This window comes from Eumetopias jubatus, unplaced genomic scaffold (genome assembly GCF_037043125.1).
Source record: "Eumetopias jubatus isolate StellerSeaLion01/CBP00866 unplaced genomic scaffold, mEumJub1_p1.0 scaffold_4, whole genome shotgun sequence".
In the NCBI taxonomy this organism is placed as follows: Eukaryota; Metazoa; Chordata; class Mammalia; order Carnivora; family Otariidae; genus Eumetopias; species Eumetopias jubatus.
This window is the reverse complement of record NW_028274810.1, coordinates 67300477-67317592: the sequence shown is the minus strand read 5'-3', so window position 1 is coordinate 67317592 and position 17116 is coordinate 67300477. Positions and strand designations below refer to the sequence as shown.

General features: G+C 41.8%; 1 protein-coding gene across 3 annotated transcripts in view; it reads left to right on the top strand.

Moving 5' to 3' along the window:
- The window catches only part of ELAVL4 (ELAV like RNA binding protein 4), an 84839-nt gene extending 75680 nt beyond the window's left edge, over positions 1-9159 (top strand). Inside the window, exons 4-7 of one of the 3 annotated variants that reach the window (XM_028106863.1) lie at positions 2004-2157; positions 3790-4015; positions 5647-5685; positions 8832-9159. In XM_028106863.1, coding sequence (XP_027962664.1) covers positions 2004-2157; positions 3790-4015; positions 5647-5685; positions 8832-9159 — 747 coding nt within the window. Of the gene's footprint in view, positions 1-2003; positions 2158-3789; positions 4016-5646; positions 5686-8789 lie in introns of all 3 variants that reach the window. The other 2 variants (XM_028106864.2, XM_028106865.1) reach the window with 2 other exon arrangements.
- Positions 9160-17116: the final 7957 nt, after the last annotated feature.

Here is a 17116-nt window from a genome sequence, read left to right as displayed (position 1 = left end):
CATTGGAGCTGGGCCTTAAAGGAGAATAGGATCAGGGCCTGAGAAAGTAGGTGGCAAAATTTTCCCCACAAGAAAAGACATAGAAGTAGGAGGGTATGTTTTGGGGCAGCATGGATGTCATTCAGATAATTAATTTGTCTAGTAATTGGCAGGGGTGAGACAGGTGTAACTCTTATTACCATGAACATATCACTACAACGTTCTTTTTTCCTTCTCCCTACCACTCCCTTCTCATGCCTAAAAAATAGTTCTGCTGGGTTATAACCTGAAAGACTTTGTTCTTTAAAGGATGGGGTAGGAGAGCCTTATGTGGAGTGACGCTCTGTCCAAGCAGTCACATGAGACTCTCGGTCCTTCGGCCCCCACTCCCCGAGGACCGGCCATGTAAAGGTCCCTTTGCATGTCTGCCCTGTGCTGGGAAAGAGCTTACAGAGGCCATCCCTGAGTTTCTGGAAGGGGTAGACACTGCAGATAGGCTGACTTGCTCCATCAGCAGGAGGAGACCAGTGAGCCAGATTCATCACTCACATCATTTTATCTGTGGAGTCAACATCTATTTTTCAGTGTGGAACCATAAAGGGACCCGGCATCTCTGTCCTGGAGAGGGAAAGAGTGCCAAGGGTGAGGGGTCTGCTCAGCCTCCGTTCCTCTTTGCTAGATCCACCGCCAGACCCATTCTCAGATGCAAGGTCGGCTTCACTGCCTGATGTTTAGTTCTTGGGATGCCAAGGGTCCAGTTTAACACGTACACTTTCTTCTGTACACATGCTTTTGTGTGTGCACAGTGCACATGCATACACACACTCGCTCACCCCTGTAGTCTTAGCAGGCCTTGTAAATTGGTTATATGGATTAAATAAAACTCCCAACTGAAAAATGCTAAGGCATATAGGTCCCTTCCTGTCTAACATTGTCAGATGTGCTCTGAAATGACTGTTTTCATCATCTATTCTGAGCCATAACTGCCCCAGAAATAGCTTTAGCAGGAAAGTGCTTTTGTTAGACTAGCTGTAAATTATATTTCAAATGTCTGATGTTGTTTTCTTAAAAAATAAATAAATAAGTAAATGAAAGTCTAAAATTAATGACTGCTGGGGTTTGCTTTGCTTATGTGTACTGCTACAGATTTGGCTTCTTGCAGATGGAATTTCAGATCTGTTTACACTTCTGTGTTAGCTTTTTGGGGGAAAAAAAAAGCAGTTGAGAGATCTGGGAGGACAAATTTACAAAGTCGAACTTATTATAACCATCCGTGAGGCTCGCTTCTTTCTTCCCCTGCCCTCTCCCTCCCTCCCTTCCCCCCTGCCCTCATTTTGTTGATTGTGGCTTTCTCTGCTCCTCCTCAAAGTTAGATGGCAACTGGTTCTTGCAGATGTTATGACAAGGTCACAGATCCAGTTTCACAAGCAGATGTTCACGAAGCCCCATTTCACCAGCACTTTGTCATTCAGCGAGAGCAGACCTTATGAGAGCAGATTGGAACAACACAAAGGATGGGACATAAAAAATCTTGCAGAGAACCTGATCGCTTTAATGTGTTGAAGACGAAAGGCTTGGGGGTGGGGAGGGTGGCAAGGAGAGAAATCTGCAGAGCAGAAATTCGTGGAGGGTTTTTTTTTTTTTGGTTTATTCAAAGATTATTATGTGTTGGATACAGTAAATCATCTATACACCCACATGCAGGAGGTAAATCTTCAGAACTCCATGCGTGGGTAGTTCTGCATTTAACAGCCGCCATACAGTAGCTATTTTGTTCTGCACTTAGAGACCCTTATCTGTGCATTTGTTTTAAGTTATCAGCAACTCTCCTTTTGTTCCTCTATTGCTGTTCTCCTGATTCTCATTACTATTACAAGAGTAGCTAAGAATCTGAACTACTGAGTTATTTAAACTGACACCACAAGTTAGAATGATAGACGAGGGGCTGCCATCTCAGTGGTTGACTCAGCCTCTACTTGGAGGGTGTTGCTATAATGGATTTAGCTCCTCTTGCCTTTTCCTAGGTCTCATATGCCCGTCCGAGCTCTGCCTCAATCAGGGATGCTAACCTCTACGTTAGCGGCCTTCCCAAAACCATGACCCAGAAGGAACTGGAGCAGCTTTTCTCGCAATATGGCCGTATCATCACCTCTCGAATCCTGGTTGATCAAGTCACAGGTTAAGTGTTTCTTTGTCATTTCTTTCCTTGTGTCTCAATGCCACAGCCAGAGCTCTGTGACCCATAGGAGCAGAGAGATAATGGTTATTTAGGGTGAAGGATGTGGGTCATGCGTAGACAGATTTTTGACTTAGGAGAAAGACTTCTTATCATTCAAATGCCCACATTTAAAATGGGCTGTCTTAGGAGGTAGAGCTCCATCTTGGGAACTGTTCCAGCAGCAGCTAAACTATTTGGCAGGGCTGTAAAGAGGATTCAGGCATCAGGTTGTGAGTGGGACTGAATGACCTTCAAAGTCTCTTTCAACCCTCAACCAAGTAACATTACTTCTGTATGTGAAAAGAACCTGTATTAGAGCTCGGCTCCAATGATAGAGCTAGAGGGAACCTCATGCTGCCTCAGTTCACACATGAGAAAAGAGAGGTCCAAAGTGGGGGATCTGACTTCTGCCCAGCTAGTTAGTAGCAGTGCAGGGACATGAAGCCAGGGCCTGGTACTGTGGTACTTTGTCCATCATAAAGAAAGGCAACCACCACCTCTCAGTAAGAAAAGTAAGCCACCCTGGGTTGCATTTTTAATGACAAAATGTTTTCACCTACTCCACATTTGATTCCAATTTAAACCCCCAACCCAAGAGCAGTTTAGCGTGTGTTTATCATTCAACTCATGTGACAAACCCTTACTGAAGCCAGTTCTGCCCCCAGACACCACAGAGGGACCCTGGGCACCAGGGATGAAGGAGGCATAGTCCTGCCCTTGCAGGACTCCAGTGTGGTGCACACCTTCAGGGGGCTGTCCCGTGTCCCTCGTGTGCTGTGCCCGGCGGGGATTGTTGTGAGGGCTCCGTCAAGGAGGTGATGTTTGAGCCGGGTTTTGGAGGATGACTTGCAGTTATCTGGCACAAAGGAGGGGTAGAGAATTCTAAGTGGATATGACGTATCCTGTAGAAAAGGTGGAGAGGACATATCGTAAGGCATGGAATCGAGGAAGAACACAACCAGTTCCAGGAGTGTGTGGCAGTTCAAGTATGGCTGGCCTGAGGCTCCACGGGGGACTTGGGGCCACATCATCAGGGCATTAAATGCCATGCTAAGAAGTCTGACTCCATCTCTATGCAACATGGAGCCACGGAAGGGTTTTATTTTTGTAGGGGGGGTTGTTACTCTGTGCATGGAGTGGGGGGCAATGAGGAACAGGTACCATGCACAGGGTAAAAAATTGAAAAGTTAGGAAAAATGTATAAAGGATGTTTTTAAAGGGTATCGTGTGGTCAGAGTTTGCTTGTCAAATAGATTATGTAGTTGCTAGGTGTGGAGGGAGCATTGTAGGACTAGAAACTGGACAGTGGGTGATGGGTTACGGCAACTGAGCAGGTCGGTTTTAGAGGCTGGACTGAATTTGAGAGGTGCCTGTGTTCTGTGAGTGGGAGTCACCTGTCCAGAGCCATGATGGCAGAAATAGGCGGATGCATTTTGATGGGTGAGAGACATGCAGGGAGTCAGGCTCAGCCTTGGCCCCACCAATGGGCTGACTCCCCACAGAATATCCCTGGGGCCCTGCCCATCTCTTCCCAGAGATGCTTACCAGTTTGGTTTGTTCACTCTTTATGAATGCTCTTTCTCTTTCCCTAGGAGTGTCCAGAGGGGTGGGATTCATCCGGTTTGACAAGAGAATCGAGGCAGAAGAAGCCATCAAAGGGCTGAATGGCCAGAAGCCCAGCGGTGCTACGGAACCGATTACTGTGAAGTTTGCAAACAACCCCAGCCAGAAGTCCAGCCAGGCCCTGTTGTCCCAGCTCTACCAGTCCCCCAACCGGCGCTACCCTGGCCCGCTTCACCACCAGGCCCAGAGGTTCAGGTAGGCACACCCACGGGGGAAAGGGCCCTGCTACACGAGTGCAGGGCTGGGCGAGGGCCAGGGAAACCCACAGCTCTGGAAGATGGGGCAAGCGTTAAGAACCTCCACCCCCAGGAGTCACTGGGTGAACCTCCCCACCGGGCCTCAGTTTCCACTGCTATACCATGAAATGGTTGGACCAGATGCTCTTCCAAGCCCCCTTTCAACTTGCTGCTGTGACTGTGGTTAAACTTCAGATTCTGGGATTAAAACAAAATTCCTACATTTAACCAAACCAGAAGGTTCCAACAGGAGTTCATCACAAATAAGTGACCACATTCAACAGCTTAGACTTAAGGCTGAGGGAGTGGCTTTTAATAAAGTCAAAGAAAAGTGTAAGCCAGGAGGCAGATCCTTGTCAGGGAGAGTGGTTCGGCCTGGTCTTCCTTTTTTCTGCAGGAAACTGTAGCATAGGTACTCCCTTGTGTGTTAACTTCACTCTGACTGTTAAGTCAGCAGATTCTGGGAAGACAAGAAGGAAGATTTTCCTAAATCTTATTAACGTTTCCTTTAGGCACCCAACCCTCCCAGTGCAATGGGGCACTTCCCTTCTCCTGGGACATTTCCGAAAGGCAGGTTTCACTTCATGAGGGCAGTCCAAACTTGACTGCCTTTATTGTACAAGAGATAAGAACATTCTTGACCTACCCATAATAATTCTAAATAATTATTTCATTCCACCCATGTCCCAACTGCTCTTTAATGAAAGGGGTTTTGTTTTGTTTTGTTTTGTTTCCCTCCTTTTCAAACATCACATGGAAAGATAGTAGGCCCTCCATCTGGCCATGAGGAGGAGGAAAATCCGCCTCAGTAGCTTCCTCCCATGTCCTGGGAATTTGAAAGGGTTAATGATTTCATGAAGAGTCCAAGTCATCTAATTTTTATTTTGTGTGAGAGCACATGCAGTATTTATGTAAAAAGCCTTTCCAGTAGGCTTCTAATGGTGGAAACTATGGTTACTACTGCCCCATGGTGTGCATAGCTTGTCCCCAAGTAAAATACTGAACATGAGGGAGATTATAACATAATGGCAATTTGCTAGGAGGAGCTTTCAGGTTGTAAATAGTAAGCTAATTGTAAAAAATCTTAACCCCTAAACTCCTCCTTCCCCCCAAAAATGTGTGTGGTAAGATTTAGTTAATGTAGCTAGACTAAGAGAAAAGATCCATTCTGATATGCATTGTGCATGCACGTGTATTCCTTTCATTCACAAGTTTAATTGCAACAAAAGGTGAATTGTAATAAAAGGTGAACAACTTAAGAAGCTGCCCCCTTTTAACAACTTCACACACAATATAAAATGAAATCCACACAAATGTTCTGAGAGGAGGGGGGAGCGGGATTAATTCAGACCTTGAAAGAAAGGTCTGCCTTCATTAGACACTTGGTTTAAACTCCAGCATTGACCTGAACATGAATTACTCATAGTTGGAGGCAGAGAAGGGGGAAACTACCAGTGGATAGACTCGTAAGCATTGGGGAAAGTTGTTGAGCTTTTCTTCTTTGAAAATGGAGCATTCTTATTAATAGTTCCATTGAGCGATCTTGCCATCTGTGAGGCATTAACCCAGAGACCCTCCTTCTCTTTGCAGGCTGGACAATTTGCTTAATATGGCCTATGGCGTAAAGAGGTAATTAAAACTCCACAGATTGCCAGATGTCCGTGTTGGCACAGACTGGGGCTAGAAATTTTTTTTTTTTAATTCACTAACTTTACTTTTTTTTTTTTTTAATTCTTCTTTTTTCCTCCACCAGCATGTCAAATTCTTAATTTTAATTTCAGACCTCAGTTGGTTTTATTTCTTTTAGGGCACACAAAGTGTGTTTGTGTGTTTCACTTTTTCTTTTATTTGCAGGTGGGCTTCTCCTATGGTTCAGGTGCCACAGCTACCAAGCCCTTGATAATCTGGTTCTCTGGATGGCTCCCCTAAGCGAGAAGGCTCCTACTCTTTGCCAGCTGATTTTGCAAACTTGCAGAGCAACTGTTTTGCATTAGCAATGCCAAGATTCAGTTAAGAGGGCAGATTCCAGCAAATCAAAATTAGAACATTTTGCTAATCATGGTTGACAGTCTTATGATTGTCAGTGGAAAAATTAGATTTTGGACTACCAGCCCTGGCCACAGCATGAATAAACGTGTGGATGACCTGCTGACTCCCACCCCCACCTCAGTGTGCATTTCAGGGCACAGCCTGAGAACAAAGTGTATCTGTGTGCACCTCAACCAGGGGTTTCTTTTGTTACAGGTTTTAACAGTTCCTATAAATTTTCCCTTGGTTATACATGTATTATGTTTTAAACTTGCGGTTTCTTTCATGTAAAGCCTTTCTGTGGGGTTGGGGGCTCAAATAGAATCGAGGTTTGTGGGCCTCTCTGAATGCAGTCACAAGAGTGATCCAGACCTAGTCTGAAAGCTGAATCTTGGGAAGTTGAGTGCGTTATGTCACTGTGTCCATGAGATTCCCATATGTGCTTTTGATAAGCTCCACTGAGCTGCTCAGGACATAGCATCTTCATCATCCTGCTCAGTAGAGCTGCACACTTTAATTCCCCTTCGTACAGTCAGGCAAAGAGATGTGGTCTTTAATAGTCCCAGTCACACTCTCCGTGCTCTCACCACTTGGCCACGCACGGTAAGTACCCCGACTCTGGAAACCGGCACACAGTGGAGGGAGTAGTTGGCCTGACGGCTTCGCTAGCCAGTCTCAAGCCTGGCACCAGTGAGGATAACTGGGAATTACTTCCACGTGTCGGCACACTGCTTGCCTCTTCCCACTCCCGCTTTTACATTTTTTCCCACCTCTGGCCTCTGCCCCCGTCTACCTTCAGGGAGGCGGCACCAAGTATGGACCAAGTATGGAGTGATGCTTATGCGTGCTGAGGCCAGAGAAGGCACAGCTGCAACCTCGCTAGTCAATAAAAGCATCTCTTTTCCTATTAGACCCAGCTTTGGGTCCGGACTCCATCCTATCAAAGCGCTCCAGGTAGCCATTACCGACCAGAGTTGAGACTCTGCTTGAAACCTCTTTGCTGGCTCCTGACTTTGGCCTTAAAATAAATACCTCGCTGTTCTCTACCTTTAAACTGAAAGGAATCAGTTCACTCAGTTGGAGGAGAGAAGGTTGAGAAGACAGTCTTCAGAAATAATGCAAATAAATCGTAGACATGGATTTGCCCTCCTAAGAATCCTTACCATGATGTTTATTCGTTTTGTCTTGTTACTTGTTTTTAAGCAAGAGAGAAGATCGACTTAGTGAATAATGCCAGACTAGTACCTGTTGAGTTGTTATGTTTAGCATATCTCCAGCAGCCATTTGATTATCTAAATTCTAGATGCAGCCCTGTTCTTTCCTAGGACTCTCAAATCTCCAAGAATATTTGCTTATTTTTTAAAACGCCCTAGGGACACCTGGGCGGCTCAGTTAAGTGTCTGACTCTTGATTTTGGCTCAGGTCATGATCTCAGGGTTGTGAAATCGAGCCCCGCATCGGGCTACACTCTGGGCATGGAGCCTGCTTCGGATTCTCTCTCCCTCTGCCCCTCCCCGCTCTAAAAACCAGAAACCAAACCAAAACAACAAAAAGTCCTAGATCACACTTTATCCCATTCTCTCCAGTTTTTTCTTCCTCTCCTCCTCCCTTTCTTCAGAAATAAAACACCAAAACCTAACCACATGAAAACCAAGACACTAGTCAATGGGTAGGGCCCAAATGCCTGTCTATGTTTGGTATAAAACAAAATGTTAACAAATATTTTTCTGCTGTAGGCACTGGTAACCTAATCCGATGCATCCATTATGAATCACACATGGATATATTTTATCAGACAGTGAATAGCATCTGAAGGGTTGTTTTTCTTTTCAAGATAACATGAAAACTGAGATTTCAAAGCCTACTACAAAAGTAGTTGTAATAGGGCAAATAACAGTTTTCAGCTTTTCTAAATTTAAGACATATAAATGCAGAAACCACTTGAAATCTCACTCCTGTGATGCTTAGAAATGAATTCCAGATAATATAGCATCAAGGAATGATACGTCTTTATTATTATTGCTTGGGAGTTTGGGGGGAACTCCTTTGAATAGATGCTAAATGAAACATGAGCCACCCATCTGATTAATAACAAGGTGTATCTGTTCGTTCTCACGCATCTCTCTCCTCAAAATATCAAGAGATCTTTGACAACCATAAGTCAGGGGACTGCAAAGATGGTAGACTTGAGCACTCCTAGGGCCATCCCCTAATCTGTCTTAAAAAAGAAATAAAATTTCCCAAGCATTGATATCCACCAATGTTATTCACTTATGCAATCAATAAGTATTTATTGAGTATTTCCTCTGTGTTACTGTGTCTGTGACATTCCCATATGTGCCCCACTGAATAAATAACTAGAGCAACAGGATGAATATAATAGAGCCCCTCCTCCCAAGAGCTTCCTGTCTATTGTGGGGGGAGGGAGGGTAAGGGTCAGGGTGGAATACCCTATGACCACATACCATGGTAGAAGTTTGATAGAGCCTTGCTCTGGGAGTTCCTTATGGTTATTAGGAATTGACCTAGCCTTTCTCTTGGCATATCCGGACCTTAGCCAGTGTAGCCATTCCACTCAGAAAAAAATGCCACAGGCGTTACTTTTTGCATTTTGGTTTTTAAACCCTGAAGACTCTCCTGCAAACACTCACTCAGCCCTCTGCCCCATGTCTGTGTCTGTGCATCTGTGTGTTATCCATGGTCAGACTGATGTCTGGACCAGTCCCCCCTTCTGCCTGTCCCCCCAGGTTCTCCCCAATCACCATCGACGGGATGACAAGCCTTGTGGGAATGAACATCCCTGGTCACACGGGAACAGGCTGGTGCATCTTTGTCTACAACCTGTCCCCTGATTCCGACGAGAGTGTCCTCTGGCAGCTCTTTGGCCCCTTCGGCGCAGTGAACAACGTCAAGGTCATCCGCGACTTCAACACCAACAAGTGCAAGGGATTCGGCTTTGTCACCATGACCAACTATGATGAGGCGGCCATGGCCATTGCCAGCCTCAACGGGTACCGCCTAGGAGACCGAGTGTTGCAAGTTTCCTTTAAAACCAACAAAGCCCACAAGTCCTGAATTTCCCATCCTTACTTATAAAAATATATATATAAATATATACGAACAAAACACACTTGCGCGCACACACACACACTCACACACACACGCACACGCAAAAGAGAGAGAAACAAACTTTTCGAGGCTTATATTCAACCATGGACTTTATAAGCCAGTGTTGCCTAAGTATTAAAACATTGGATTATCCTGAGGTGTACCAGGAAAGGATTTTATAATGCTTAGAAAAAAAGAAAAAAAATACAAAAAAATACCTTTGATGCATTGAATGTTCTTTCATAGCTGTCGTTGTTGAATATAATATACATAGATAGCGATGTGCAGGGATTTTAACCCAGCCAGCTAACTTTACTACCTTCCTTGAAGGTGGGTCTTTTTAAGATGACCATTCGCTCATTTGAAGAAGAAAAACAAAAAACAAAAAAAAAATAAAAATAAAACAATTTTTACAAAGTAATGGGATTCAAAGAAAGAAAAAAAGATTTTTCTTTTTTGTCAAAAAAGTTGATCCAATCAGATTGGTAAAAAACCCCCCACACAAATTAAAGAGGAATAATAAAAATTGCAAAAATGAAAAAAAAACTTTTGCAAATTTTTTTATTTTTCCTTTTTTCTTTTATATCATGTGAACTAAAAACAGTCTTCTGTTAGGGGATGGGGGCAAGGGGGATACCTGATGACATTAACAATTTAATAACATTAACATTGTTGCCAAAGAGGTGGTCTCTTTGCTGAAAATGGGTTTCAAGAAAAATCTATTTTTATAAAATATAAAGAATTTTTACAAGAGAATCTGGATTTGAGAAAAAAATATTTTGACTGGCTAATTTAGGGGAAATTGACAACTTTGTCGCGTTCATACTGCACTGGTAACTTTTTAGAGATCAAGATGTGTGTTTTAAACTGGATTCGTAGACTGTTTTTTGAAGGATGGGCTATAAACAGATGATCTTCATATCTTTTCATAGCATGTAATAATAATAAAAAAAACAATTATTAATTACTAGGGGAAAGGAGTGTTCGTTCTACCCAGGGTACCACAGTTCCCCACAGTCAAAACCCAAAAGCAAGGAGATGAGTTGAAAGACAGTTTTTCTTTAAGTCATCAGTATGGGATGTCAGCAGAACAAAAATTAAAAAGATTAATTTTCCTTTTGATCTAAAACTTCCTTAGTTTGAGCAGTAGGTGCTACGAAATTATTTACATATCTTAGTATCATAGTTAAATGTAATGTGTTTAGGAGAGGAAAACAAAAGATACATTTGCTTTAAATTCATTAAGGAATTTTCAAATTCACTTTGTAGCCCATGCTGATAGAATTGGGCTGTGTTGGTACATTTGAAACACTGTTTATGTTGCTTGAAACACTTATTTATTTAATCGCCGATGTGATGATGCCTATGGCCGAGATCAAATATAGCTAGATTGGCTAGACTACTTATTTGTTTACTTAAACTATGGGAAGAAGCATATTATTGTGTCATTCTGTTGTGTGTGTATGTGTATATACAATATAAATATATATATATAAAGTTATTTTTCTTTGGGTTAATTTATTATAAGTTGTAACACTTGGCTAGTTTTGTTTGTATATGTCTTAAAATGTTTTCTTATGATATTTAAGTGACAGTTAAAGAGGTATCAAGGTAACTTGTGTAGAACTATTGTTTGATATATTGTCATGTTTGTTGTGAATATTTTTTCTTACTGCACAGTAGAAAAATAAAAACAACTGGGTCTTTATTTTAATGTAATTCAGATTGGGGAAAACAAAACAGAGCTAAGGGAACAAAATGACTGAGGGAGCATTCTCCCACGTCCAGTGCACTGATCATTTTAGTATGTTTGTGCTTTGTACGGTTATATATTTAAAACAAAAACAAAACAAAAAAATACAAGGGTTCATGCTCTTCCCTGGGTAATAGAAACAGTTACTCGCTATGCATAATCTAGTTGATAGTTAAATTTGCTATTGCTTTTCTTGTCTTGTTATATAAAATCTTTTCAATACAAGTTTAGTCTTAATGGTAATAAAACGTTATGGTTATTTATAACTTGTGCTTATTTTGTGCGTTTTTTCCCATGCTGAACCCACTGAGTGCATGTAGACGGAACTGTTGTTTTCACACTGAAGAGGCAAACTTTGTAGTAGTAGTCGTAGTGGTAGACAGATAACGAAAACCAAGGCTGCATCATAGACTCCTCCTTTAAATTTTTTTTCTGTTTTTTTTTCCTCTTTTCGGTTTTGAAAAAAAATGAATAAATAAAACACCAGATTTCAGTTCAGAGAACACTCGTTCAACATTCAGGGAAAACTTTCTACATCACCTGCTATGAATGAACGCAGTTTGCTGGCAAAGTTTTGATGCATTTGCTAAGCATTAGTGGGAAAGGCATGCCAAATCTCTTCTCTATAATGTGTTCACTCTTGGGGGAAAAAAAAAGGAAAAAAAATCTTAGGACCAGGCAGTTGTATACTTTAGTTATAATGAATGACTTCATGTTAATCTTGCTAGTTTAGATGATTTCTGAGGGAAAGTATTGTAAATGTTTTTCTTTTTTCATAATCTCGTTGTGTTTGAATTATTTGTACTTTATCTGTCCAGACAATAAATGAAAGTGTGTAGAATGGATTTGAGCTTCCCAGATTTTTAAATGTGTTCATTCAAACTTTTTTTTTGTAGCATCTTCAGATTTCCCCCAATAATTTTATCATTAAACAAACACACACACACAAGAAAAGGGTAGAGTAAAATTGTGTTTTGCAACTTAGCCCAGTCTCTCAAAGTCAATTCAGTATTCAAAAGTCCTTGCCCTAGTTCCATACGACTAAAACTGTGGGCTCCAGCCGGCAGTACCCGCATCATCTGGGAGCTTGTTAAAATGCAGAATCTCGGGCTGAATGCAAATCTATATTTAACCGGATCCCCAGGTGAATCGCTGGTACTTTAAAGTGAGAACACTGCCCTGATTGATAACAAGCCGGCACATTTGGCATTATGTTTGGCATTAGGGTACATTAGTGTCTGTTATTCATTTATAAGTATTCATTTATAAGCGTATCTGTGACTTTTTCAGAAGAAAGGAAGTCACTGTTTGCAGAGCATCTCTTGTCAGGCTGTGTGGTGTCCTCTACATTCTCTCACTTTGTTCTCCAGCCATCTGGGAGAAGTGGATAGCACTATCCTCATTTCACAGATGGCAAGACTGAGGCACAATGAGATTAAGTAACTTGAAACAGCTAGCAAGCTTCCAGCTGGCATTTGAATCCCAGTCTGATTCTACTGCACAGCACCTCAGCCTTGAGATTGTAGAGCTTGAGTGGTAGTAAGGAAACAGACCATTTGCATTGGAAGTGACAGCTAAACAAGAAAGGTCACCTTTTTATTTTAGCATTCATTTTTGCATAGAAGTCAACAAATATTTGACTTTCTTACCTTTGAGTAGAAACCCTAAGCAAAGGACTTATACAGTATATATAAAAAAAAAAAAAAACATGGATTTTAAGCTCAACTGAGAAGGGGGGACAAAATGCCTAAGGTATCATGAAGTCATATTAAAATATGCCCTGAACTTTACAGATGAACTTTTTTAGTGATTTCCTGATATGATCACTCATTGATGATCGACTGTCTGTCTTTTGTTTCCATTTTCTCACTAATTGAAAATTCATAATACCCCATAAACCATCACCATCCATAAACTGACACTTGCAGAAGAAATGCTCCCACTCAGCCAGATGAAGGAATAGTCAGATTCTCTTCCATTTCTCATTAGCCCCATTTTTTATTATTATATTAAATTACCTCAATGGTTGGGATAATTAAATTCAGGGCAAAGAATGGGATTTTAATTAACCAAGCTAAATATTAAAACTAAGTCAGCCTGAACTTCACATAGTTGAACTTAAAGGTTCTTATTTTAGTTTTATTTAAAGACAAGCCCCTATGTTCCTTTTCTGAAGAAAAGTGGGCAAACTCATAGCTGCCTCCAGAAAGAGCTGAGCCTCACAAACGTGTGTATAAGGGTCTAAAAATGTTACTGCTAAACCTACAAGGGTTATCACTAATCAGCACCACCCCTGATCCTTAAAGGTGTCATTTTAGTGCACTTTCAACAAATGGATACGTTATTTTGGAATATTAGAAGTTTGTGGAATCTTACCAGTTCATAGAGTTCACTCCCCAGCTTCCAACAGATCTATCCTCAAAGTTTCACAAATGGCCGTAGGTGTTTAAATAGGTCTGTAAAATATCTATAACAGGCCATTCTACATACACTCTCTTGGCAACACTTCCCAGCATCAGCATAACATGCCTGCCTAACATCTAATCAAAAAATTCATCCTGCTGTGAGTGTAAGCCTGTTACCTTAAATCTCCAGGCAAACATTATATAGTTTCTGTAGGTGTTTGTGGGAAGGTTTTAACAAATCACAAGAATGCAGAGATTATTACATTTCTTTTAGGTCCTAGGTACGTTATGTTTTGCTTGGATGAAAAATTGCATGCCAGGGAAGGCTGAAGGCATTTACTTGGTGTGATTTCTGTCAAATTGATAGGAAGAAAAGAGAGCAAAAAACCATGTGCTTGCGTTTGTAGCCATCCCACATCATCGCCACCAGCATCCAAACTACCTGCGTCTGATAGGGAAGATCAAACAGTGACCAAATGTGAGTTGCAGCTAGAATATTTTATCAACTTGGCTCCTGTTTAAATTTCTTTCATCGAGATCAGTCATTATTTGTTCATTTATAAATAAAACATGTAAATCTCAGAGAACAGCGTTTAAAAGTGCATTTGAAACTCACAAAGTCTCATGGGGCTCGTAGGCAGTCAGTATTTGTGTCTGGCTACCTTAACCTTGTCAGAATTTGGTACTTTAATCGCCCTTCACCATAGGTGATGCCGGAAACAGTTCTTCAAATTATTTTGCCCTTACTTTCTGTGGGCACTGTGTGTTTCATTCTTTAACAGACATACACAAGCAAACACACAGAGGCGAGCGTTTGTACAACTGACTAGGAAATGGGGTGTTTTACTTTCACTTGTAAATTCAAAAATCATACCTGACAAGACATCGTTAACAGCAAGAGAGTGTTTTCTAAATGGAAGAGTCATTAAAATCTTAATTTGAGGCCATCCTGCCTGGATCCATTCCACAGCCTCAAGAAGAGCTCATGGAACACAGCTGTATAATATCCCTGCACCCTCTACTCTCTTTGTTCTCCTGAAAAAGAGAATAATAAAAGGAAATTACATTTTATTTCCATGAGCTAAAATCAAGTTTTAATATTGTCCAAAAATGATTCGTACCATTCCTTTATCTTATTAGCTTTTTGGCATATTAAGTAATAAGATAATTTCTCATGGTACAGTATTTATGTAAGAGTCATATTTCTCTCTGTGCAGATCACTTACAGAAGTGTCTGTTAAACAGGAGAGAGTGATGCATAATCGGCACTTAAGATTAAAATAGACCTGAGAACAAAAAAGTGTTCCTTCAATTAAAGGAATAGCATTTCTTCAGCCCCATCTTTTTTGTTTCTGCAGCAGAATGAAAACTGGCTTAAAATCACCCAACCCCAGGTTAATTACAGGAAGGTTTCCCGATACAAGTCTGGCTTAATCTACTAGTAGTTCAAATGCAAAGTAGACTCACATGCGACTCCAGGATACCATGTAATTATTTTAAACAGTTTCCACCAAAGTCCTTGAGGTTTAAGAGATTATTTCTAGAAAGAGCAGTAGCATTTATTATCTTTCCGATATGCCAAGCACTATACATTTAGCATTTGGTCCTCCTACAAACGCAGTTAGGAGTAGAATCCTCCTTTTTACATAGAGCAAAAAGAGACTCGGAGAGATTTGTTATCTTGTGCAAGCAGGTAGGTGGTAAAAACAGAATTCAACCCCAGGTCTGCCTGACCCCAAAGCCCCCAGTTTATACCACCCTGGCTACAAGCCAATTCTATCATACTTAGAGCCAAAATAATTACCAAATCGTCCTTACTACAATTAAAGGTAGAGTTGAGTCCTGTTATGTAGGGACCAAGGGAAATAACATGAATGCATTGTGCCTGGGGCTAATCCCCAAATTTTTAATGGGAAAACAGATCCAATAACGGTTTACCAGCAAATTGGCAAGGAAAAACTAAAAATGAGAGTTTTTCAATACTGATGAGCGATAGCGTTTAAAAATGAAAATTCCATTGACAAGTCTATTCAAACCACCAAAAGTCAGTAAGGTAGAAAGGAGTTGAGGATAGGACCATAAGGTAAGAAACGTTTACAAGTCAACTCAGCCGACCTTGGAGCTGGCCCTCCAAGTCTCCCTACAAGATGAAGGCACTGTGTGAACAATATCACCATGATGAGAGCTCCTTTCACTACCTGTATTGCCTCCAAATCCTCAGAACATTCCTAGGAGGCACTGGTATAATCCCTATTTTACATCTGAGAAAACAGGCTAAGAGACGTTAAGTATCTTGCCTGAGCTGTTACAGCATGTCGCAGAATTGGAATTTACACCCACGTTGTCTGGCTCCAGTGCAATGTCTTTCCACGAAACCACACCGATGGCCTTTCAGTAGGATACCACCATTTGCTGCACACCCACCTACCTATGAGGTCTGGCAGGCTGGGGGTGGGAGACCCAGCCTATGCCTTGTCTACACTAGAATCCCTACTCTGGACACCCGCCATGTGCCAGGCACTGAGTTCAGGGACACGGTGATAAACATATTCAGCACTTTTCTCTTCTGCCTGTTTTGTGCATGGCACTGTGCAGTGGGTAAAGAAAACAAACAAGCAAAGGAAAGGAAATTCAGACTTTTGTCACAAAGACAAGGTACATGAAACAATTATTTAGCCATGCCAGGTAGTTTCTGTGCTGGAAAGAGAATTACAGGAAATTCTGAAAATTTGCGGGGAGTTAAACAGTATTTTGGTACTCAGAACAGAAGGAGAGTGTGGCCTGGTAGAAGGACAACAAGCTCTAGTGAAAGTTCTAGGTTTGGATCCCTAGGTAAATCATTTCATGTCTCTGAGATTCCTGGTCAGATAAGGATGAGAGATAAAACATGTCAAGTTCCTGGCCCCTGATGAAGAGTACAGTCGATCCTTGAACAACATGGGGCCCAGGGGCACCAACCACCACATAGTCAAAAATCCATATATAATTTTCGACTCCCCAAAAACTTAAGTACTAATAGCCTGCTATTGACCAGAAGCCTTACCAGTAACACACAGTTGATTAATACATATTTCATATGTTACATGTGTTATCTACTGTATTTTTACAATAAAATAAGCCAGAGAAAAGAAAATGTTATTAAGAAAATCATAAGGAAAAGAAAATACAGTGCTATAAAAAATCCATGTATAAGTGGACACTCACAGTTCAAACTTCTGCTGTTCAAGGGTCAACAGGGGTAGGAAATAAACTGTAGCCAGAAAGATTCCCAGAGGAAAGGAGCTTGGACCAGACCCTTTGGCAGGGGAAGTGGGTTTGGCGGGTGGCTGTGGATGTGAGGAACAGAGAAAGCCTCAAGGAGGGAGGAACTAGTCAGATGCATGTGAGAGTAAGCACTTGGAAATCTCACTCGGCCTCGTGGAATCTGAGCTTCTCTTGACATACCATATGCCGTGAGGGGCTGTAATGGCCCCTCCGCAGCCACAGCCCCTGTGGGTCCCTCCTCTGGTGCCTGGCCACTCCAGAGACCCCACCACTCCACCCCCTCCCTGTGACTCTTCAATGATGCCCCTTTGCCAGTGGTCCAATTCTCCCTAAACAAACAGTTCTGATCCCCAAGAGAGGGACCATGTTGGCCCTGGTTGGTTGGCATTCACAGGCTGGTGGCACCATTAATTCTCCTTCTTACAGACCAACCCACTCCAAATAGCTAAAGCCAGGGCTGAGGTCATGGCTACACACCATGGCCGGCTGGCAAAGAGCGGCT